Here is a 20,554-nt window from a genome sequence, read left to right on the forward strand (position 1 = left end):
AATCCCAGCACTTTGGGAGGCCGAGGCGGGTGGATCACCTGAGGTCAGGAGTTCGAGACCAGCCTCAACATGGAGAAACCCTGTCTCTGCTAAAAATACAAAATTAGCCAGGCGTGGTGGTGCATGCCTGTAATCCCAGCTACTTGGGAGGCTGAGGCAGGAGAATTGCTTGAACCTGGGAGGCGGAGGTTGCGGTGAGCTGAGATCACACCATTGCACTCCAGCCTGGGCAACAACAGTGAAACTCCATCTCAAAAAAAAAAAAGCCAAAAGAAAAAAATACATAAAGTTATAAAGACTGAATCAACTTAATAAAGCAGAACTTAAAAATATACATATATATCTTTTCTATGTATATACCTTTATATATATATATATATATATACACACACACACATATATCAGGGTGTGAAGGGATTATATATTTAATATTTTATATATTTAAAATTTTATATATTTAATATTTTATATATTTAATATTTAATATATAATTAAATAATATATTATATATATTTAATATTTAATATATAATTAAATAATAAATACATATTATATATATTTAATATTTAATATATAATTAAATAATATATTATATATTTAATATATAATTAAATAATATATTATATATATTTAATATATAATTAAATAATATATTATATATATTTAATATATAATTAAATAATATATTATATATATTTAATATTTAATATATAATTAAATAATATATTATATATATTTAATATTTAATATATAATTAAATAATATATTATATATATTTAATATTTAATATATAATTAAATAATATATTATATATATTTAATATATATAATCCCTTCACACCCTGATAATTTTTGCAACTTTTCATTAAGCACGCAATTATTTCAAAATTAAACCACCAAAAATGAGAAGAAGAAGAGGAGGAGGAAGAAGAGGAGGAGAAGGAGAAGAAGAAGAGGAGAATCAGGAAAACAGGTGCTGGTAAGTTACTATTTTCCTCCTCCTTTCTTAAAACATCATTAAAGCATTTTGTATGTTAAACAAACAAACAAAAAATCCTGATCTGATGGGCTTTTGAATGAACTAGTCTTTTTCAGAGCCTATAGAAAAAAAGAAAGGTCACCAGAGAGTTGTCCATATAATTTGACTCATTAAGCACAAGATGTGAAAAGTCTCTGAATCCCAAGACTTTTGAGCAGACAGAACAAAAAGCACAAACTCAAAATAATAAAATGTGACAGATATATGATGAGATGGGTCCAATACCCAGGGGTCCTGTGTTCATTTTCACTGTGTCATTGGGCAAAACAAGTTACCATTTTATTTTAAAATGAAAGGAAAATGCATTTTGTCTGTCTCACTGAGCAAATTGTCTCATTTTAGTAGACCCAGGCTAGAGGCACTGTACCCAGGACTTTCTCCAACCTTCTTTTAGAAAAGGAGTTACCCAAATGAAGTTGTAATGAAGAAAACGGGACAAAGCAAATAATAATGAGTCTACAGCTGAGGTAATTTATCATGAGGGTACTCATTTTCATGTAATACATTTGATATTTTTTTCCTACCCACCTTTGGTGTGGACATTCAGGAAAATAAAATACATTTGTTTTGGCCTTGTATTTTATCCTCTTCTTTAAGCAAACAAGAATGGTTTGCATAGTGTAAATACGCTTCATTTTACCACAAAGGATTGTTCTGGTGAAATGTACAACTTTTTATGAAGGGTTATATTTATCTCCTTTATACTCCAGTAAACAAAGCAGAACAAGCACTAACAAGCATTAAACATACCCAGAATGTTGACTCTAAAATGTCGTATTTTCTTCTTGAAAAAAATAAAAATAGTTCCTAGAAGAAATCTAACTGTAATTCTAATATTATTTATATGCAGTTAAGGAAAGGCTTACAAACCTTGGTATTCAGTCATTTGCAACCCTGAACCATTTTCTAGAACTCACAATTTTTACAGAACCTGTTTCCCTATGAAGGGTCATTTCTTTTCCATTCTCAATTCTATATTTTTCAAGTAATGGTGCCTTTTGAAGTCAATTTTTCATTATATTGTGGTGGATTTTGCTTTTGTAGTTTTTAAAATCTATCAGTTAATCTTTTACTTTTGAGAATAAGTGGCATTCAAGCTATAGTAGGTTGACCTCAGTAGCTGAAAATCCAATAGTTTAAAAATTGAGCTCATTTTTCATGAGACACAAGCCATGAACAATGTGATCAAAATGAAGTCGACATCCTGCAATTCTAACTTATTTTACCTGGTAAAAAAAAAAAAAAAAAAAAAAGAAATGATTCTCCTCTGACCTCATTATTACTTCCTTTTATATCTGTGGATTTCAGGAACCTGCTGCAGATATTTGAGCAGAAAATGATCTAAAAGGTCATTTGGCAATTTTTTTTTTTTTTTTTTTGCCAAGCTGTATATCCTACACTGTCCCCAAACATGCAACATTTTTTCATTTTATCACTTATATATACTGTTACTGCCCTTTTATTGTTGTGGTTGTAGTTAGTACAACTATCTACTGAATTCTAAATTCTAAAATGCTCTAAATTTTAAAATGAATTTATTATTAGCCAAATAATTTTTATGGCCTATTAATATAGAGGACAGAACCAGCTTTATAAACCTAAATTTAATTTACTTATACTGCAATCACTCTGCTATAGTCAGACTCATTAACCTCCTCCGCACTTTCAGCTCACTACTTAGGTTGACCGTGATGAGGGAGAAAGTTTTGGGGTAAAATTATCTATTTTCAAGCCTCCATTCATTTACTAATTGGGAAAGTCACTAAGCTTCTCTGGACCTCACTTGGCTCCTCTCTAAAGAAAAGGGTTGAACTAGACAGGTTCTGTTGCCCTTCTGAGACTAACACCCTTCATCACTACCACGTCAATCATTCCACAAGCCATTTTCACACTTACTAACATGGAGCTACAAGGCACGTTAGGCTGTGACCACCTTTAGTCTAAAAGGTACTGTCCTACTGTTGCCAAAGAAAGTTTAATCAAACTCAGCCCATTAGTTTGTGACTGATACTAACGTTCTCTGCTGAAATAGCATTATTAGTTTTCATTAAGATTCACGTCTCATTAGTGACCCAATTTCCAAAGTTACCAAACAAAGGAAATTTCTCTTTAAAAATGCAAAAAGCAAAATATCTAAAACTGTTACTACGCATTTGCTACTACATCAGGAAAGTTCACAGTACCTAAAATAGCCACCACCTCATCATCCTGGATGACTTCCAAGGATCCTGACACCACAAAGCAGAGGGCATCCACACTTTCTCCAGCATGGTAAATGAGGTCCCCGGGAGCACAGTGAATGGTTTGGAACTCTACCGCCAAGGCGCGCAGACACCCATCGCTGGCCAATCGAAAAGCAGGATGTTCATTAAAAACCTTCCGGTTTAGATGAACACAGATATCAGCTCTCATGTCCTTGGGACAGATGGAGAGGACCTAAAGAAGGTGAGAGATGAATAAGTGAAAAGGAAAGAGGAAGGGGCCACTTCAGAAAAACAATCATCCAACAAATATTTATTGACTATGACTATGTCTGCTACACTGCTACACACCTTGCTGGGTACTGGGAAGGCAAAGGGAATAAGACACAGCTCCGCTCTCAAGGAGATAATAATCCACTGAGATGGGCTGATGAGCATATGGACCATGACAATGCAGAACTATGTAGTAAATGCTTTGAGAAGAGTATGGATCTCCCCTCAGAAAGAACACAGCCTTGGCTGGGCATGGTGGCTCCTGTAATTCCAGCACTTTGGGAGGCCAAGGCGGGTAGATCACTTGAGCTCAGTAGTTCGAGACCAGCCTGGGCAACATGGTCAAACCCTGTCTCTACTAAAAAGACAAAAAAACCCAAAAATTAGCTGGCTGTGGTGGTGCATGCCTGTAGTTCCAGCTACTTGGGAGGCTGAAATGGGAGAATCACCTTATCCCAGGAGACAGAGATTGCAGTGAGCCAAGGTCGTGCCACTGCACTCCAGCCTGAGTGACAGAGTAAGACCTTGTCTCAAAACAAAAACAAAACAGTTTTGAGGTGGTCAAGAAGAGTCTCAGAAAAAAGTTAATATCATTTCATCAAAGAGTCAAGTAAAATAGGGCATGAACATTCATTTCAATCTAGCAGATGTTTCAGAATTTTTTTTATAACTAAATCGAAATTCCACATTGGAGGTGGATTCAGAAAACAAAATCAACAAAAGCACCCTGGCAACTTGACATACTGGCACTGGCAGACTAACTCCACTCTTGATATATTTTTTTCACTCTGAAGATTTTCCTTTTACAAATAAATTCATGTCCAGGAAGGGACAAGGGTATTGACCAGCCTTCTGTAAGCCTTGGGTGGTTGGAAATGTCAGTGTTGGCAGGGTGGGTATGTTATTTTGTATGGCAGTCCCTGTTCATTCTGGTCTTTGACTTCTGAAGACTACTGCAGGCAGTAGCAGAATTCACGCTGTAGGCATCCTTTAAAAGAGGAAGCAAATGGCAGAAGTATGCTTGTACAGCAAGGGGTAGAGAGCTTTTATTGGCTACAGCTTTCTGACAGGGTGATTAAAGACCCACATTAAAATGGACATTATCATCATATTTAATCAGAACATCGTGGAGCAAGATGTGATTGCGGAAGTTAATACCACCCATTTTAAAGATGCAAGTGCAAACTCATTTAGAATCCTCCTCAAAACCCCTTTGTAAACTATTCTTTATAGCCAGAAATGATTTTCTTTGATCGGCTTTCAATCCCTCAAAGCTGAAGCTAAATTGATTTACCCCATTAAGTTATACTGCATAATATTTTAATAAATATAAAATAGTTTTCTTTCCTCTACTAATTGCATTTTAAGCTTTAAAAAATTTCCTAAGGCTTGAAAATGTCCCCTGACTATTCCTTTTATTTGGGGGTCACTATCAATGAAAACTGGGTTGCTTCCCTGTAGAGAAGACAAGCCCATCATAAATGCAAAAACCATTAATTAAATTATGCTTTCAGTATCCCTTCTCTTAACCTTTCTTAATGCTCTACATACATTTCACATTATTTAATCATCTCTGGGTTTTTTTCATACTCCCTCAAATTTCTATAGGCAGCAGCAATCTGCTCACCCACCTTTCTGAAAAATCTGATCTTTGAGGAAAGGAATGCCTAACACAGCTTTAAAAGTAATTGACGCTGTTTTCACATCAGTTATTTTCTATAAGGCAATGTTTTATTTAATATATAAACCTTTACTGACTTTGGACAATGTATTAGTCATTCTATAGGCACTTACTGAGCTTCCACAATGGGTCACATCACTGTGCTAAATCCTCAGAACTAGAAGGATAAGTAAGACACTGTGTTTGCCTCAGGGTAGCTAACCAGAAAGTGTGGCAGGTGGGCGTGTAAAGGGACAATTGCAATACAATGAAAAAAGTAGTATGATAGGAGCATGGCCAGAGTGACATAAAAGCATGTGCTGCCTGTGAGTCTTTACTTAGAGGCAGCAAAAAAGATCAGGCTCAAGAGGACATAAGTCTGGGTTCAAAACTATCACAACCTTTGTAACCTGGAGCACCTTATTTAATTCCTCTAAACCTCATCTGTGAAGTGGGGATAATGATAGTGCTTACATCTTAGGCTTATTGCAGAAATTAAATGAAAGGGCATGAGTTGAGCCTAGTTTAGCCTGGCACATAGCAAGGGCAGAGGAAATACTAGCTCTTACTATCACTACGGAACATCTGTCTTCCTACAGAGTTTATTGTTGCTTAAACTCTCTACAAAAGCAATTTTCTTTTTTCACTTTCCACCCTGTCTGCAGTCTTCATCTGGACAGTTTGACTGGTTTCCAGACAGAATTAAGAAAATATTTCAGCACAAACCTGAAGATATTTTAAGCACTGATTAAGGTTAATATTTTTTTCCCAGTTGAAAATGAAATTAGCTCTAGAAGAACAAAAAAATTTAAATACATACACACATACACAAACATTACACTGAATACCTTAATGGAAAAATAGACTGCTCTATTTTGATCCATTTACCATATAGGACTTTCATTGTTTTCTATTCGTTTTGGTAATAGTCATGTTATTTCCTTTTAATAATGTTTTTCAGGGTTCATGTTGCAAATGAAATAGACCAGTATTTGCAATATTCTCTGTTTATTGGCATGTCAAAAGAGGATTTTATTACATTATGAGTACACCTTTCCTTTTTTGTTTCACTTAACATATGACACTAATTGATTTATTATTTTGATTGATGGTATCTACTTATATCCAGATATCAAAAAGTGACAAGGTAAAACTAAATGCTAAAAAGATCAACCAAAGTCACACCCACTGGCAAGCACCTTCCTTCTCCAACCTTAGACAGAGCATGTGTGTTACATGATGTTTTTGTCATCAAAATATAAGAATCTTGTTATTTACTCTGGAAATGAAATGTTAATCACAGTCTTAGCCAAGGCAAAACTTGGTTTTAAGGGATGGAGTAAAATTATCATTCAAGACCTGGCCCACTGGTCTCAGTTTCCATGTATTCTGCCTTGAATATCAGATCCAATTTATTGTAGGTAGGTTTCCTAATGAGGATTTCATAGTTACAAACAAATAAAATTATATTTCAGAAGAAAATACTTAGGTTAAAAGTGACTTTTGTTTGTTTTCAGAGTTGTTTGTCCCCTCTTTGCAACAGAATATTAATAAATTAGACTCATTAAGATGAGCAATAAATTTTCTTGTAAGAGCTATGGTGTCAGAGGCATGTGAACCAGAACAACTCCATCTTGAATAGGTGCTGGGTAAAATGAGGCTGAAAGCTACTGGGCTGCATTTCCAGACAGTTAAGGCATTCTAAGTCACAGGATGAGATAGGAGGTTGGCACAAGATACACCTCGTAAAGACCTTGCTGATAAAACAGGTTGCAGTAAAGAAGCTGGTCTACCAAAACCAAGATGGCCACGGAGTGACCTCTGATTGTCCTCACTACTACACTCCCATCAGCGCCATGACAGTTTACGAATGTCATGGCAACATCAGAAAGTTACCCAATATGGTCTAAAAAGGGGAGGCATGAATAACCCACCCCTTGTTTAGCATATCATCAAGAAATAACCATAAAAATGGGCAACTATCAGCCCTTGGGGCTGCTCTATGGAGTAGCCATTCATTTATTCCTTTACTTTCTTAATAAACTTGCTTTCACTTTGTACTGTGGACTTGACCTGAATTCTCTCCTGTGTGAGATCCAAGAACCCTCTCTTGGGGTCTGGATCAGGACCTCTTTCCTGTAACATATTTCTGGCAACCACAGAAGGGACTATAGTGCAGAAACCCTGACCCGACAGCTACCTTTGGGTAAGTGTTGGGGTCCTGTAACATATTTCTGGTGAACTACAGAAGGGACGATACTGAAGAAACCACCCTCCCTACAAAGGAAACAGACCGCAGCACTGATTGGATAACTTTGAGTAAGTGGTGGGCTACCCAGATAAAGAATGGGATTGGGTTAGAGGCTCAACTTAGGGGAGTTAGAGTCTCTCCCAAGACAGAGTGGGTTAGAGGCACCTCTTAATAAAAGGCAAGGATGCCTGACTGACATTGGGTTAGAGGCCCAACTTAGGAGGGTTAGAGTCCCTTCTAAGATTTAGGGGGTTAGAGGCCCCTCTTGGTAAAGTCCCTCTCAGCTAAGAACAGGTTTGGCACTATGGGATGTTAACTGCTATTCTCTTTGGATTAATCTGCCTTGCTCTCTTTGCTGATGGCTGTGGGTGACAGGGTTAGGCATGTACAGGATTGTGGGATATGCGGAGGTTTTTCCTCCCTGAAAGGGGAGACTTGAGAGCTGACAGGATTGCTGGAAAAGATCCCTTTGCTACCAAGAAGCAGCTGCCTGAACTTTTCAGTGTCACTGCAATGGGAAGGTCTTTCTCTGGCCTCCATGATCATTTTGCCTTCCCCACACTGCACAGGCAATGCTTTTCTCTCTCTCCTTTCCCTTTCTTATCATTTCTATTACTCAGGGTGACCATCTTGCCCAGAGACCACTTGTTGAAACTCCAAGTCAGAGGTTGGATTAGACTCTGTCAAAGAAAACAAAAAACAAAAAACAAAAAACATGAACCTAAACCCAGCAACCCAAATAAGAACTCAGAAACTTGCATATGAAAAATCTGACAACTACTCTAGTAACCTTCTGTCTTTCTGTGTAGCTATACATATGTTGTATGTAATGTTTATATAAAAGAGCTCTAATTAATTGGCTGAAACAAAAATAAGCACTTCAATATTCTGAAAGCAAAATAAAAAACTATAATGCCTTTTAGTTCATGTAACTTTAGTAATCTTTGCAAAATAAAAACAGCTTTAAAAATTATTAATAAAATAAAAACATTTAGTCTAAATTATGCAGGTCAGATATTAAGTTTGCTAAATGCTTTAAGGTCATAAACTGCTTCTTGAACTTTTAAAAATTGTTCAATTTACCTACCTTAAAGCCATTAGATTATAGATAAGACCTGGGGACATGTGGAATTCGCCATGCCCCCTAGCTATACAAAGATTACAAAGAAAGAGATTTTATATAAAAAAGGATCTTGTACCGTAAATTCTTGTCCTAAAGTAAAATGACTGGTTGTTTAAAAGGAGGGATGTTTAGAGCAAGTCAGAAAGTCCAAGAATGTCTCAGATGGTCTGTGTAAGCTGTGAAAGGATTTGTTAAAGGGAATTTATGCAAAAAATGTTGTACAATTTAAAGGTTGTTAGGCCTCCTAAATGCTTCATAAAATGCCACTATAACTCTTACTGTACAACTTGCCTTCTTAAGTAAGGTAAGGCCTAGGGACGTGTGGAGTTAGTCATGCCCCCTAGCTATGCTGGAGAGTTGGCTCTTATCTGCACTTCTGCCTGGTATATATTAGGCTAGGCTCCACACCTAGTACATGATTAAAATTGCTTACCAACCAGGGTTTTCACCAAAAGTAAAAGTCACTAAAAGTTAATAACATAACATGTAATTGAGACTACTGAAGACACAGTTTTACATGTAAGGTGTGTAAGGAAAGTGGAATGGACTTTTGGTAAAAGATTCCAAGAAGGCCTGGGAATGTGGGTTTTTTTGTGTGTAAAGGGTGTTTTAAGTTAGATAGAATAAAGCTAAAGATTTAAACAGGTTGTGGAAGGTTTATAAAAATTAACTGTAAAAGATTCTGTGTGTAAACATATTGGCTAAAGTTAAAGAGGTATTATTCAGTTTTTCTGTAAATTAAACATTGGAATAGAAGCACAACAGGTTTTTCTTAGAGCACTGATCTGCTCTTTCACAAAAAAATGTAAAGGGTTATAAAAGGTTTATAAGAATCTAACCTTATGGTTAAACATTAAAATTGAGTTAATATGTCTATAAAGTTTTATTAAAAATTCAGTTTAACATTAATAGTACATTATTATAAAGGTGAAATTTGGCTTATTTGGTATAAAAATCATACAGGAAGCATTATCAAATGTGAAATGGTGTTTTGCTTTCTTTGGACTGTATTTGCATAAATATGTTACTGGTATATGTTCCAAAGTTATGGGAAACTCCTGTAATTCTAATATGACTTAGTGTATGTTATTAATAATTATAATTGTTATGTAAAACTGTGTATGCCACAGAAGTAACCAAAGTTCCTTATCAATTGTGGCTTTAATTGTGGCTGTCCTAAAGCTTTTTATCATCCACAGTCAACTGTTGCCTTGTTTTAATCCTCTTTAGAAGGTGGTTTGTAATAAACTATAGAACTCTAGCAGGTGTTCTTAAACGCAGGTTACTAATACCTATGGAAATTGTAACATTAGAATAGAGAAAATAACTTTCAGAACTCTCATGAAGAGCTGGAATGTTCATGAATATCAAACAGAACAGGAGTTAACTGAATTAACTTAACCAATAGAAAACTTTTTAACTTTGCTTAAAACGTTGCTGAGCCTTTGTTTTTCAGAGTCAAAGAATCTTTTCTTTTGAGCTATTTACAGCTTGTAGCAATTGAGCAAAGTATACTGCTGTGGACAAAATTTGGAACATATTTGTTTCTCTCTAACTGATTTCTCCAGAATTTGGAAACTAGTTATGAGTATTCTTAACTTATGGCAATATAGTTATTTGCTTAAGCGCAATAAGAATCTGTTTTATTTTGTAACAGCACACAACTGGAGAAGTTGGTTATTTTACCAAGACTTTGACTGGAATGGTTTGCTTTCCTTTAAGGAATCAAACTTGACTTGTAGAGCCAATAAAAGCCCTTTGGGGAACTAGCCTCATACCTTGCCTACACAGTCCCTTTACAGGGTTTCTGACCTATGGTAAGTAAAGGATGTCACTTTCTCACAGGTCCAGGAGCCACAGGTTATCGTGGAACCTCAAAAGGAGAGGAATTTACTCAACTCATAGGTATTTGAGGGTACAAACCCATGGCAGGGCTTGGCTTTAAAAAAGTCTTATATGAGATTCCTGAGATTCCTTATGAAACAGAGTTCCATCAAAGCCAATTAAGAAGCTTATGTGAAATATAATTATTCTTGCTGAACTTTATACAAATTATCAGGCCAAGTATAATAAAGCAAATCAGTCTTACCAGAATTTGTCTTTAGTAAAAAAGAGAAACTGGAGAAAGAAATATTATTTTCCAAGAGCTATGGTACACGTATTACTAAATTCTAGTCTCAGTAGTTGTTTTTAAGTTTGTTTCTGCAATTTAGGCTAACCCTGCTCATTCCTGTGAACCAACCAATGATCTCTGACTGCTGTTTAGAAGAAACAAGAGGGATGGGTAATATAAAAACCTGGATCAGTATTCTAATTCTGGGCATATTACAATCAGCTAACAACCCCATATCAGCTTAGTTCCAACAGTTGCCTAGTTCATGAAAAGTCTTCTAATTTAGTTTACCTGGAATAACTTTATTCATTTTGCTTTGCCCTTGTGGAATATATTACTGTTATACTCTTTGTGTAGGAATACAGAACAAGCTTACTGAATGTTTTCTTAAACTAAACACTTATCAGTCTTCCAGATATCACCTCTTGTCGAAACTCAAGAGTTATAAATGGCCCTCGCCATACTGATGTTTTCTGACTAAGCTCCTCTTTACCCTGAACACAAGAGACCCTAATAGTTAGGCAGGAATATCATCACCCCTATTAAGCCTGAAGACATTACAGAAGGTGGATCTTCATCCCTCTGCAACCCTTATGATTAAGGGTTCTCTTATAAAAGGGAGGGGGAAATGTCAGAGGGATGTGAACTAGAACAAGTCCATCTTGAATAGGAGCTGGGTAAAATGAGGCTGAGACGTACTGGGCTACACTTCCAGACAGTTAAGCCATTCTAAGCCACAGGATAAGATAAGAGGTTGGCACAAGATACAGGTCATAAAGACCTTTCTGATAAAATAGCTTGCAGTAAAGAAACTGGCTAAATCCTACCAAAACCATGATGGCCACAAGAGTGACCTCTGGTCATCCTCACTACTACACTCCCATCAGTGCCATGACAGTTTACAAATGCGATGTCAACGTCAGGAAGTTACTCTATATGGTCTAAAAAGGGGAAGCATGAAAAATCCACCCCTTGTTTAGAATATCATCAAGAAATAACCATAAAAATGGGCAATCAGCAGCCCTCAGGGCTGCTTTGTCTATGGAGTAGCCATTCTTTTACTCCTTTACTTTCTTAATAAACTTGCTTAATAAGTCGCAGTTTGTACTGTGGACTCGCCCTGAATTCTTTCTTGCATGAGATCCAAGAACCCTCTCTTGGGGTCTGAATCAGGACCGCTTTCCTGTAACATATTTCTGGTGACCACAGAAGGGACTGTAGTGCAGAAACCCTGACCCAACGGCTATCTTTGGGTAAGTGTTGGGGTCCTGTAACAATGGCAGTATGTAAGAAACCATTTTTCAGAATTCTGCAAAACAACCCTGGGGAAAAAAAAAATGAATGTCATGGTCTGAAAAAGAAAACCTTTTTCAAATTATTTACGATATTCACTAAACCCAAAGTCAAGAGGTATCTTAGCAAATATTCTCAAGCTCCAAAGATCTAACCTCAACATTTTGACTACAGAACTCTTAGTGAAACACATACATTATCATGTCATCTCTGTTTTCGTAAAATATCTGATGGCTTGCTTCCCCACCAACTACAGCCAAAGTCCTAACCAAGCATACAGGGCTCTTTATGGTGGAATCCTGCTCCAATCTTACTACCGTCCTCCAACCATGCCTTCCAGTAACATCACCTTTCTCACCACCTAAGCTTGCCATGTTCTCCCATTACTCTTTGCCTTCACACATGCTTTTCCTTTTTACTGGCATGTCCCATCTTCCCTTTCTCTGTCTAGTCATCACTGATTTATCTGTCAAAGCACAGATTATCCTTCTTTCTACCATGAATACAGTATAGACACAGCTTTCTCATAGAATTTAGTAATATATAGAAGAAAATGAGAGTAAGAGGTGTTGTAATTTGTTGTTGTTGTTTTTAAATAATAACCAGAAATAGTAACACAGAATTATCAATAGATATTTCAAACTTGGTTTCAACCATAAAATGATTCTTTACTTTTTTTAATGAACACCTTCCTTTATGCTCAACATATAAATTAGATATAAGCAGAATTATGCTGAGAGAAGCTTTGCTGGAAAGGCAGACTCCCAGGCAGGACTGCTTAGGGCACATTCAGTCATTCATTCAGCTGATGATTATTAAGCACTGGTTACGTGTTAGTTATGTGCCTGGTACTATACAGGCCCTCCAGATCCATCAGCAAAAACTCTTATTGAGCCTGCTCCCCTGAAGCATCCAATTAGGCATGGTTTGAAAAGTCACTGTTCCTAGTTCACTGCCATTTTACAGATAAAGTGAATGTGTTTCATAAAGGTTATGTGACTTGCTCAAGTCCTCTCAACAAATTACTAGCAAAACCCCAAACTCTTGAGTTCCAGCTATTAAGCTATGCTCCTTCGTGAAGCTCAACTAGGAAAAAAATATAATATCTGGTACCTTCTCATGTTTTCTGGTTCTCCGTACTAAAAAAATTAAAATGCTGATTTTTGAAAATTATTTAAGGTCCAATTGATCAAATCTATAGTTTATTTATTAGGAAACCATAAATGCCCCACCACTGCCATAGAACAGCCTAAATTTCATTGCCAATTTATTTCCATCTTTAAGCACTTTTTAATTTCAGCTCCAACAAATGTATCACATACTTCAATATGTTGATAAAGACATAGGATTCACTGTTAAGTTGTTATATCACATTAGTACTCACCCAGAGGAAGACATCTTATTTGAAACACAAGTTTTATTGTATACATGAAAAGGACCTGAGCCAGAGGTTAGCATTTGATAAATGTTACTTTCCTTGGGTCCCTTCCCTCTATCACTTTCATGCACTATGGTATCAATAATGTCACAAAACCTTAGAAGATAAGGGAGTGTAAATATGACAATTAACAGAGAAGGCAATAAATTAAACCAAAATCCTCTTAAGAAATGGTTGAGTAGAGAGAGTCAAAGAAAGAAGGCTTTATCTTCTCACTCGTTCTTTGACTATACTTAAAATGCTTTTTAATATTTATTATATAAAATATGGAAAATAAAAATCATAAAGAGGAAAAAACTCTTCCATTATTTACACTTATCTATGTGTAGATACCATCGTTACAAAACTTTAAACTCTACTATTTTATTTCTTGCTGTAATGACTCATTATCACATTATAATTGTGGGGAAAAGCAAGAGAGATCAGATTGTTACTGTGTCTGTGTAGAAAGAAGTAGACATAGGAGACTCCATTTTGTTCTGTACTAAGAAAAATTCTTCTGCCTTGAGATTCTGTTAATCTATAACCTTACCCCCAACCCCGTGCTCTCTGAAACATGTGCTGTGTCAACTCAGAGTTAAATGGATTAAGGGCGGTGCAAGATGTGCTTTGTTAAACAGATGCTTGAAGGCAGCATGCTCCTTAAGAGTCATCACCACTCCCTAATCTCAAGTACCCAGGGACACAAAAACTGCGGAAGGCCACAGGGACCTCTGCCTAGGAAAGCCAGGTATTGTCCAAGGTTTCTCCCCATGTGATAGTCTGAAATATGGCCTCGTGGGAAGGGAAAGACCTGACCATCCCCCAGCCCGACACCCGTAAAGGGTCTGTGCTGAGGAGGATTAGTAAAAGAGGAAGGAATGCCTCTTGCAGTTGAGACAAGAGGAAGGCATCTGTCTCCTGCCTGTCCCTGGGCAATGGAATGTCTCGGTATACAACCCGATTGTACGTTCCATCTACTGAGATAGGGAAAAACCGCCTTAGGGCTGGAGGTGGGACCTGCGGGCAGCAATACTGCTTTGTAAAGCATTGAGATGTTAATGTGTATGCATATCTAAAAGCACAGCACTTAATCCTTTACATTGTCTATGATGCAAAGACCTTTGTTCACGTGTTTGTCTGCTGACCCTCTCCCCACAATTGTCTTGTGACCCTGACACATCCCCCTCTCGGAGAAACACCCACGAATGATCAATAAATACTAAGGGAACTCAGAGGCTGGCGGGATCCTCTATATGCTGAACGCTGGTTCCCCGGGTCCCCTTATTTCTTTCTCTATACTTTGTCTCTGTGTCTTTTTCTTTCCTAAGTCTCTCGTTCCACCTTACGAGAAAGACCCACAGGTGTGGAGGGGCAACCCACCCCTACAATAATCAATTCCTACGCTTTGAAATACATATTTTAAAACCAAATTTCAATCCTTGTACAATATCCCATCAAATATTTATGGCACAATTAATTTAACCATTACATTATAATTGGATATCAAGATTTCCAGTTTTCCCTTTCATAAATCAAGTTACAACAAATACCTTTGTACCTATATCAGATTGTCTAAGCACAAATTTTTAGAAATAAAATTAGTAGGTAAAATGCCAAAACATCTTTAAGGCTGTTGCCAAACTGCATCCTAGAAAAGGTAAACCAAATTACACTCTAACCAACTGTGTATGAGAGTATGTTGCATGTTCTTAATAATATCTCTCTTTAATCTTCCAAATGCATTTGAAAGAGGAATGGCAATTTCACCTGAAACAAAAGTAGAATTGTATAGTGTAATGAGGCAGAATCTGGGAGAGCTTTAGTCTTAGTGAAGTTATTCTACTACCACTACCCTCTAGCTCAGTGTTCACAGACTGAACACTATTAATGAAGCTATAACAAATTTCTAATGTGCAAATGGGGATAATGAGGATAATTTCACTTTAAGTGCCTGAAGGTAGTAAACTAAACAAGGCTTCTTCTTGAGGTCTCTTACTGCTCTAAGTTATTGTATTGATTATCTATAAAATCCTTCTTCAGGAATAATTCAGTATCAGCTACTTCTAATAATAATGAATAAGTTAAATGATCCCTCTATTTTTAGGACAAAGGAATAAATGCATTAATGACATTTTGATAGACATTGGAGCTACCACCAAATCTCTCCTTCTTTTGACACAATTAAGTTATGCACTGTTAATTAATCTCTCTTCATGAATCTAATGGAGCTGGTATTATTAAGTCAGTGAAAGCCAGTGGAGAGAGTCAGGCAAGTGACATTTGCACATAAAATATTTTTACAATCCTTCCTGGAAATGAGGAGCTTAAGTAGCTCTTTACAGGAATTTAATTCTCATTCATTTCTTGGGAAGAAAAGAAAGCTCACCTTTATATTTAAAGGAAATAAAAAGTATAACCAGGCAGTCATGCAGTCATGCCAAGCAAAAGGAAGTTGCTCTCTGGATGTCACTCTGACAATCTCTAGGGGTGTCAAAACCTCCAAGGAAATAACCGAGGAACAATGTAGTGAATAAAACCAAACCAAATTAACTTCCATTATTTAAAAATAAAAGGTCATATTTAGCAATAAAAGGCTGCCGCAACCAGTGAAGGATTATAGGTTAAACCTCATTGGTTTCACTTTAGAGATAAAGTTCCTGTGACTAGACTTCATATATAAAAATGAGACCTAAAGTTTTTGCCTCAGAAACATCGTGAACCAATTCTACCAGGTTTTTCACAAGATTAGTTTTGCAGTAACAACAAACAGCAATTGTTACCATTTTTTAACTTGTTAGGCAGCAAATGTCTTGCGCCACTAGCTTTCCAAAGACAGGGCTTTGATGAAATTTAGAGCTTCTCCTGTGCTTTGCTCTTAATCTCGTGTCTTTACTGTCTTACAGGCAGATATTTGACTAAGTAACAGTGCTTTTACATACCTGTGAAAGTATTTTCTAAAATTAGAAATATACTTTTAAGTGTATTTACTGCCCAGAAAAATACAAACAATATTGTTTTCTACTGGCCATGATCTTTTTAGTCCCCATGACAAGTGATGTTCCCATCTTTAAAAGAATGAGCCTGTCAGGAGCTTGAGACCAGCCTGGCCAACATAGCAAAACTCTGTCTCTACTAAAAATACAAAAATTAGCCGGGTGTGGTGGCGGGCACCTGTAGTCCTAGCTACCCGGGAGGCTGAGGCAGGATAATCATTTGAACCTGGGAGGTGGAGGTTGCAGCGAACCAAGTTCACACCACTGCACTCCAGCCTGGGCGACAAAGCGAGACTCCATCTCAAAAAAAAAAAAAAAAAAAAAAAAAGAATGAGCTACCTCATACCAAGTGGGAGTGAGGTGCTTTGGAAAATCATCTGGCTATATTGTAACAGTTGCACATGCATATATTCAAAGACCCAAGAATTTCACTTGTAGATATATATGCAACAGAAATGTCTATATATATGCAGCGAATCTTGTGAACTATGGTGGGTATAGCATATATACAGTGGGTATAGCTCCAAACTGAAAATTACTCAAAGATTCATTAATGTTGAAATAGATAAATATTAATACATTGTGGCACAGTCACATAATGGACCGCTATTCAGCAATGAGAATCAAAGAAGTAACAACTATATATAGGATAAATCCATGGATCTCAACAACATAATGTTGACTGAAAAAGAGCTTGATACAAAAGAGTATACTCTATATCCATTTATATAAAGTTCATAAATGCAAAACTCATTTCTGGTGCTGAAGGTCAAGGTTTACATTACTCTTGATGGCCAGAGTTGGTTAATTCCTGAAGAAGACATGGGAGATGGACTTCTGGGGTTCTGATAATAAGGTTTTAATATCCTGGCTACACGTGTCCACTTTGTGAAATTTTATCAAACTATTTATTTATAATATAATTTGTTCACTTATCAGTATTGTGTAATATCTCAATTTTTAAAATTTACTTTAAAAAGTTTAGTTTAAAAAGGAATATTTAAATATTCTCATCACACACACAAAAAATGGATATCTGTATGAAGTAATACAGGTTAGTTTGACTGTAGTGATTATTTCATTTTACATATATATACACAAAACATCACACTGTATACCTTAAATAAATGCAATTTTTGTTTGTAAATTATACCTCAATGGTGAAAAAAAGTTTGCATTATAAACAAAGTTACCTATTAAACAAACAGGTAGTATTTAAAGAGAAAAAATAAACACATGAAACAGAAATTAGAGATGCCAAATAAATTATTTCTTGGAATGACTGTGATTTTGAAAGTTGATGTTTAAATCTACCAGTCTTCCAATAGAGAGAGCAAAGTAAAGTAAGCTGTCTTTCCAAATTATTTATACAATTTAAGACATATACACACACACACAAAACACCAACTGTAGAAAGTAATAATAAAAAGTAAGGGTAGTCAAAATAGGTCACAGAGTAGTAAATGAAGCAAAGAATATATTGATTGATTATACTTTTTATATTACTCCTAAATCCAAAAAGAATTTGAGAGTGATAATATATATACACACATATACATAATATATAATATATTATGTATATGTATAATATATGTATATGTATATGTATATATTATATGTATATGTATATGTATAATATATAATATATTATATTATATAATATATTATAATATACCATATATATAATATATATATATACACACACACACACAACTCAGAGACATCAGAAAAGTAATACGTGAACAAAATAAGAAGTTCAATAAATAAAGTCACAAAAAAGAACCAAACAGGAATTCTGGAGCTTAAGAATACAATGAACACAGTGAAAAATGCAATAGAGAATTCAACAGTATATTTGGTCAGGAAGAAGAGAGAATCTGTGAACTTGAAGATGGGTCATTTGAAAATATTCGGTTTGAGGGGAAAAAAGAATGAAAAAGAGTGAAGAGAGCTTATGGAAATGGTTCACTCGATGGGAATAGCCAGCAGGCTAACAGCTACATGTCAAATATGTATTTGCTATATCTACTATATGTCGATTATATTTATTATGGTGCATATGTTGTTTCTTATATATTATTTATGCATGCATTACTGCCATGGAAAATTCTAGGAATATATTCTATATAATAATATATATTCTAGGAATATATTCTATATAATAATATATTCTAGGAATATATACATATTCCTATATATATTCTAGGAATATATACATATTCTATATATATTCTAGGAATATATACATATTCTATATATATTCTAGGAATATATACATATTCTATATATATTCTAGGAATATATACATATTCTATATATATTCTAGGAATATATACATATTCTATATATATTCTAGGAATATATACATATTCTATATATATTCTAGGAATATATACATATTCTATATATATTCTAGGAATATATATATATTCTATATATATTCTAGGAATATATATATATTCTATATATATTCTAGGAATATATATATATTCTAGGAATCTATATATATTCTATATATATTCTAGGAATATATATATTCTATATATATTCTAGGAATATATATATTCTATATATATTCTAGGAATATATTATATATATTATATATATATAATGGACATATATATACATACATACATATACATATAATAGCCATAAATATAAATATATATATATATATATATATATGGCTATTACTCAAACTGGAAAAACATGGAATCTTGCCATTTGTGACAACGTAGAATGAACCTTGAGGACATTGAGCTAAGTGAAATAAGCCAGATGAATAAAGACTAATACTGCTTGATCTCACCTATATGTGGAATCTATAAAACTCAAACCCATAGAAACAGGGTAAAGGGTGGCTACCAGGAGCTGGGGGGGGGTGGAAGAAATGGGAAGATGTTTGTCAAAAGATACACACTTGCAGTTATAAAATGAATAAGTTCTAGAGACCTAATGTGCACCTTGTTGACTGTAATTAATAATAACTGTCACGACACACACAGAGAACAAAGGTAACTGTGTGAGATGATAGATACGTTAATTAGCTTGCTTTTGGTAGTCATTCACATATATATCAAATTCTCACATTGCACACTTCGAATACATATAATTTTTGTCAATTATACCTCAATAAAGCAGAAAAATAAAAAATAATTTTCTAACATAAAAATTTCAAAAAGTTCTAAAACCATTAAGTATGAAAAAGATAAATTAAAATCATAATAAAATACCAATACACACATCACAGTGGCTAATATGTAAAAGGATGACAATGTATCAAGTCTTGAGGAACATGTAGAACAACCAAAACCCTCGGGTATCCCAGTAGAAATGTCAAATAGCATACCACTACTCAAAACTCTTTGGTAATTTTCAATGAAACTAAACATCAACCAACACTATAACCCATCAAACCCCGTCTTAGGTATATACACTAAAGAAGTGTGTAGATATGTTATTAAAAAGATATATACAAGAATTTCACAACATTTTTGTTCATAACAGCCAAAAATTAGAAGCAACCCTAACGTCTATCAGTCATATAATGAACATATAACCCCATTATATTTACAAATTAAATGCTATACACACTGTATGATTCCACTTATATGAAGATCCATGTTAAAATAATGGTTACAGGAAACAACCTAAATGCTTACCAAATAATGAATCGGTAAATAAGATACAGGAAATCCATACAAAAGAATATTCTTTATTTATTTATTTTATCTATTTATTTTTTTTGAGACGGAGTCTCACTCTGTCACCCAGGCTGGAGTGCAGTGGCACAATCTCAGCTCACTGAAAGCTCCGCCTCCCGGGTTCATGCCATTCTCCTGCCTCAGCCTCCCGAGTAGCTGGGACTACAGGTGCCCGCCACCACGCCCAGCTATTTTTTTGTATTTTTCATAGAGACAGGGTTTCACCTTGTTAGCCAGGATGGTCTCGATCTCCTGATCTCGTGATCTGCCCACCTCAGCCTCCCAAAGTGCTGGGATTACAGGCGTGAGCCACCGTGCCTGGCCAAGAATATTCTTTAGATATAAAAATATAAAGTACTGATTCATGCCACAATATGGATGAACTTTGGAAACAGGTCAAGTGAAGGAATCCAGTAACAAAAGACCACATATTATATGATACCACTTATATGAAATGAGAAGAATAAACAAATCCATAGACACAG

At 35.3% G+C, this 20,554-nt stretch overlaps 1 protein-coding gene across 1 annotated transcript in view; it reads right to left on the minus strand.

Moving 5' to 3' along the window:
• The window catches only part of KCNH5 (potassium voltage-gated channel subfamily H member 5), a 343,028-nt gene that overhangs the window by 99,793 nt on the left and 222,681 nt on the right, over positions 1 to 20,554 (minus strand). The window contains exon 9 of the mRNA XM_019009338.4: positions 3,222 to 3,474. Coding sequence (XP_018864883.1) covers positions 3,222 to 3,474 — 253 coding nt within the window. The remainder of the gene's footprint in view (positions 1 to 3,221; positions 3,475 to 20,554) is intronic.

This window comes from Gorilla gorilla, chromosome 15 (genome assembly GCF_029281585.2).
Source record: "Gorilla gorilla gorilla isolate KB3781 chromosome 15, NHGRI_mGorGor1-v2.1_pri, whole genome shotgun sequence".
NCBI classification, from domain to species: Eukaryota; Metazoa; Chordata; class Mammalia; order Primates; family Hominidae; genus Gorilla; species Gorilla gorilla.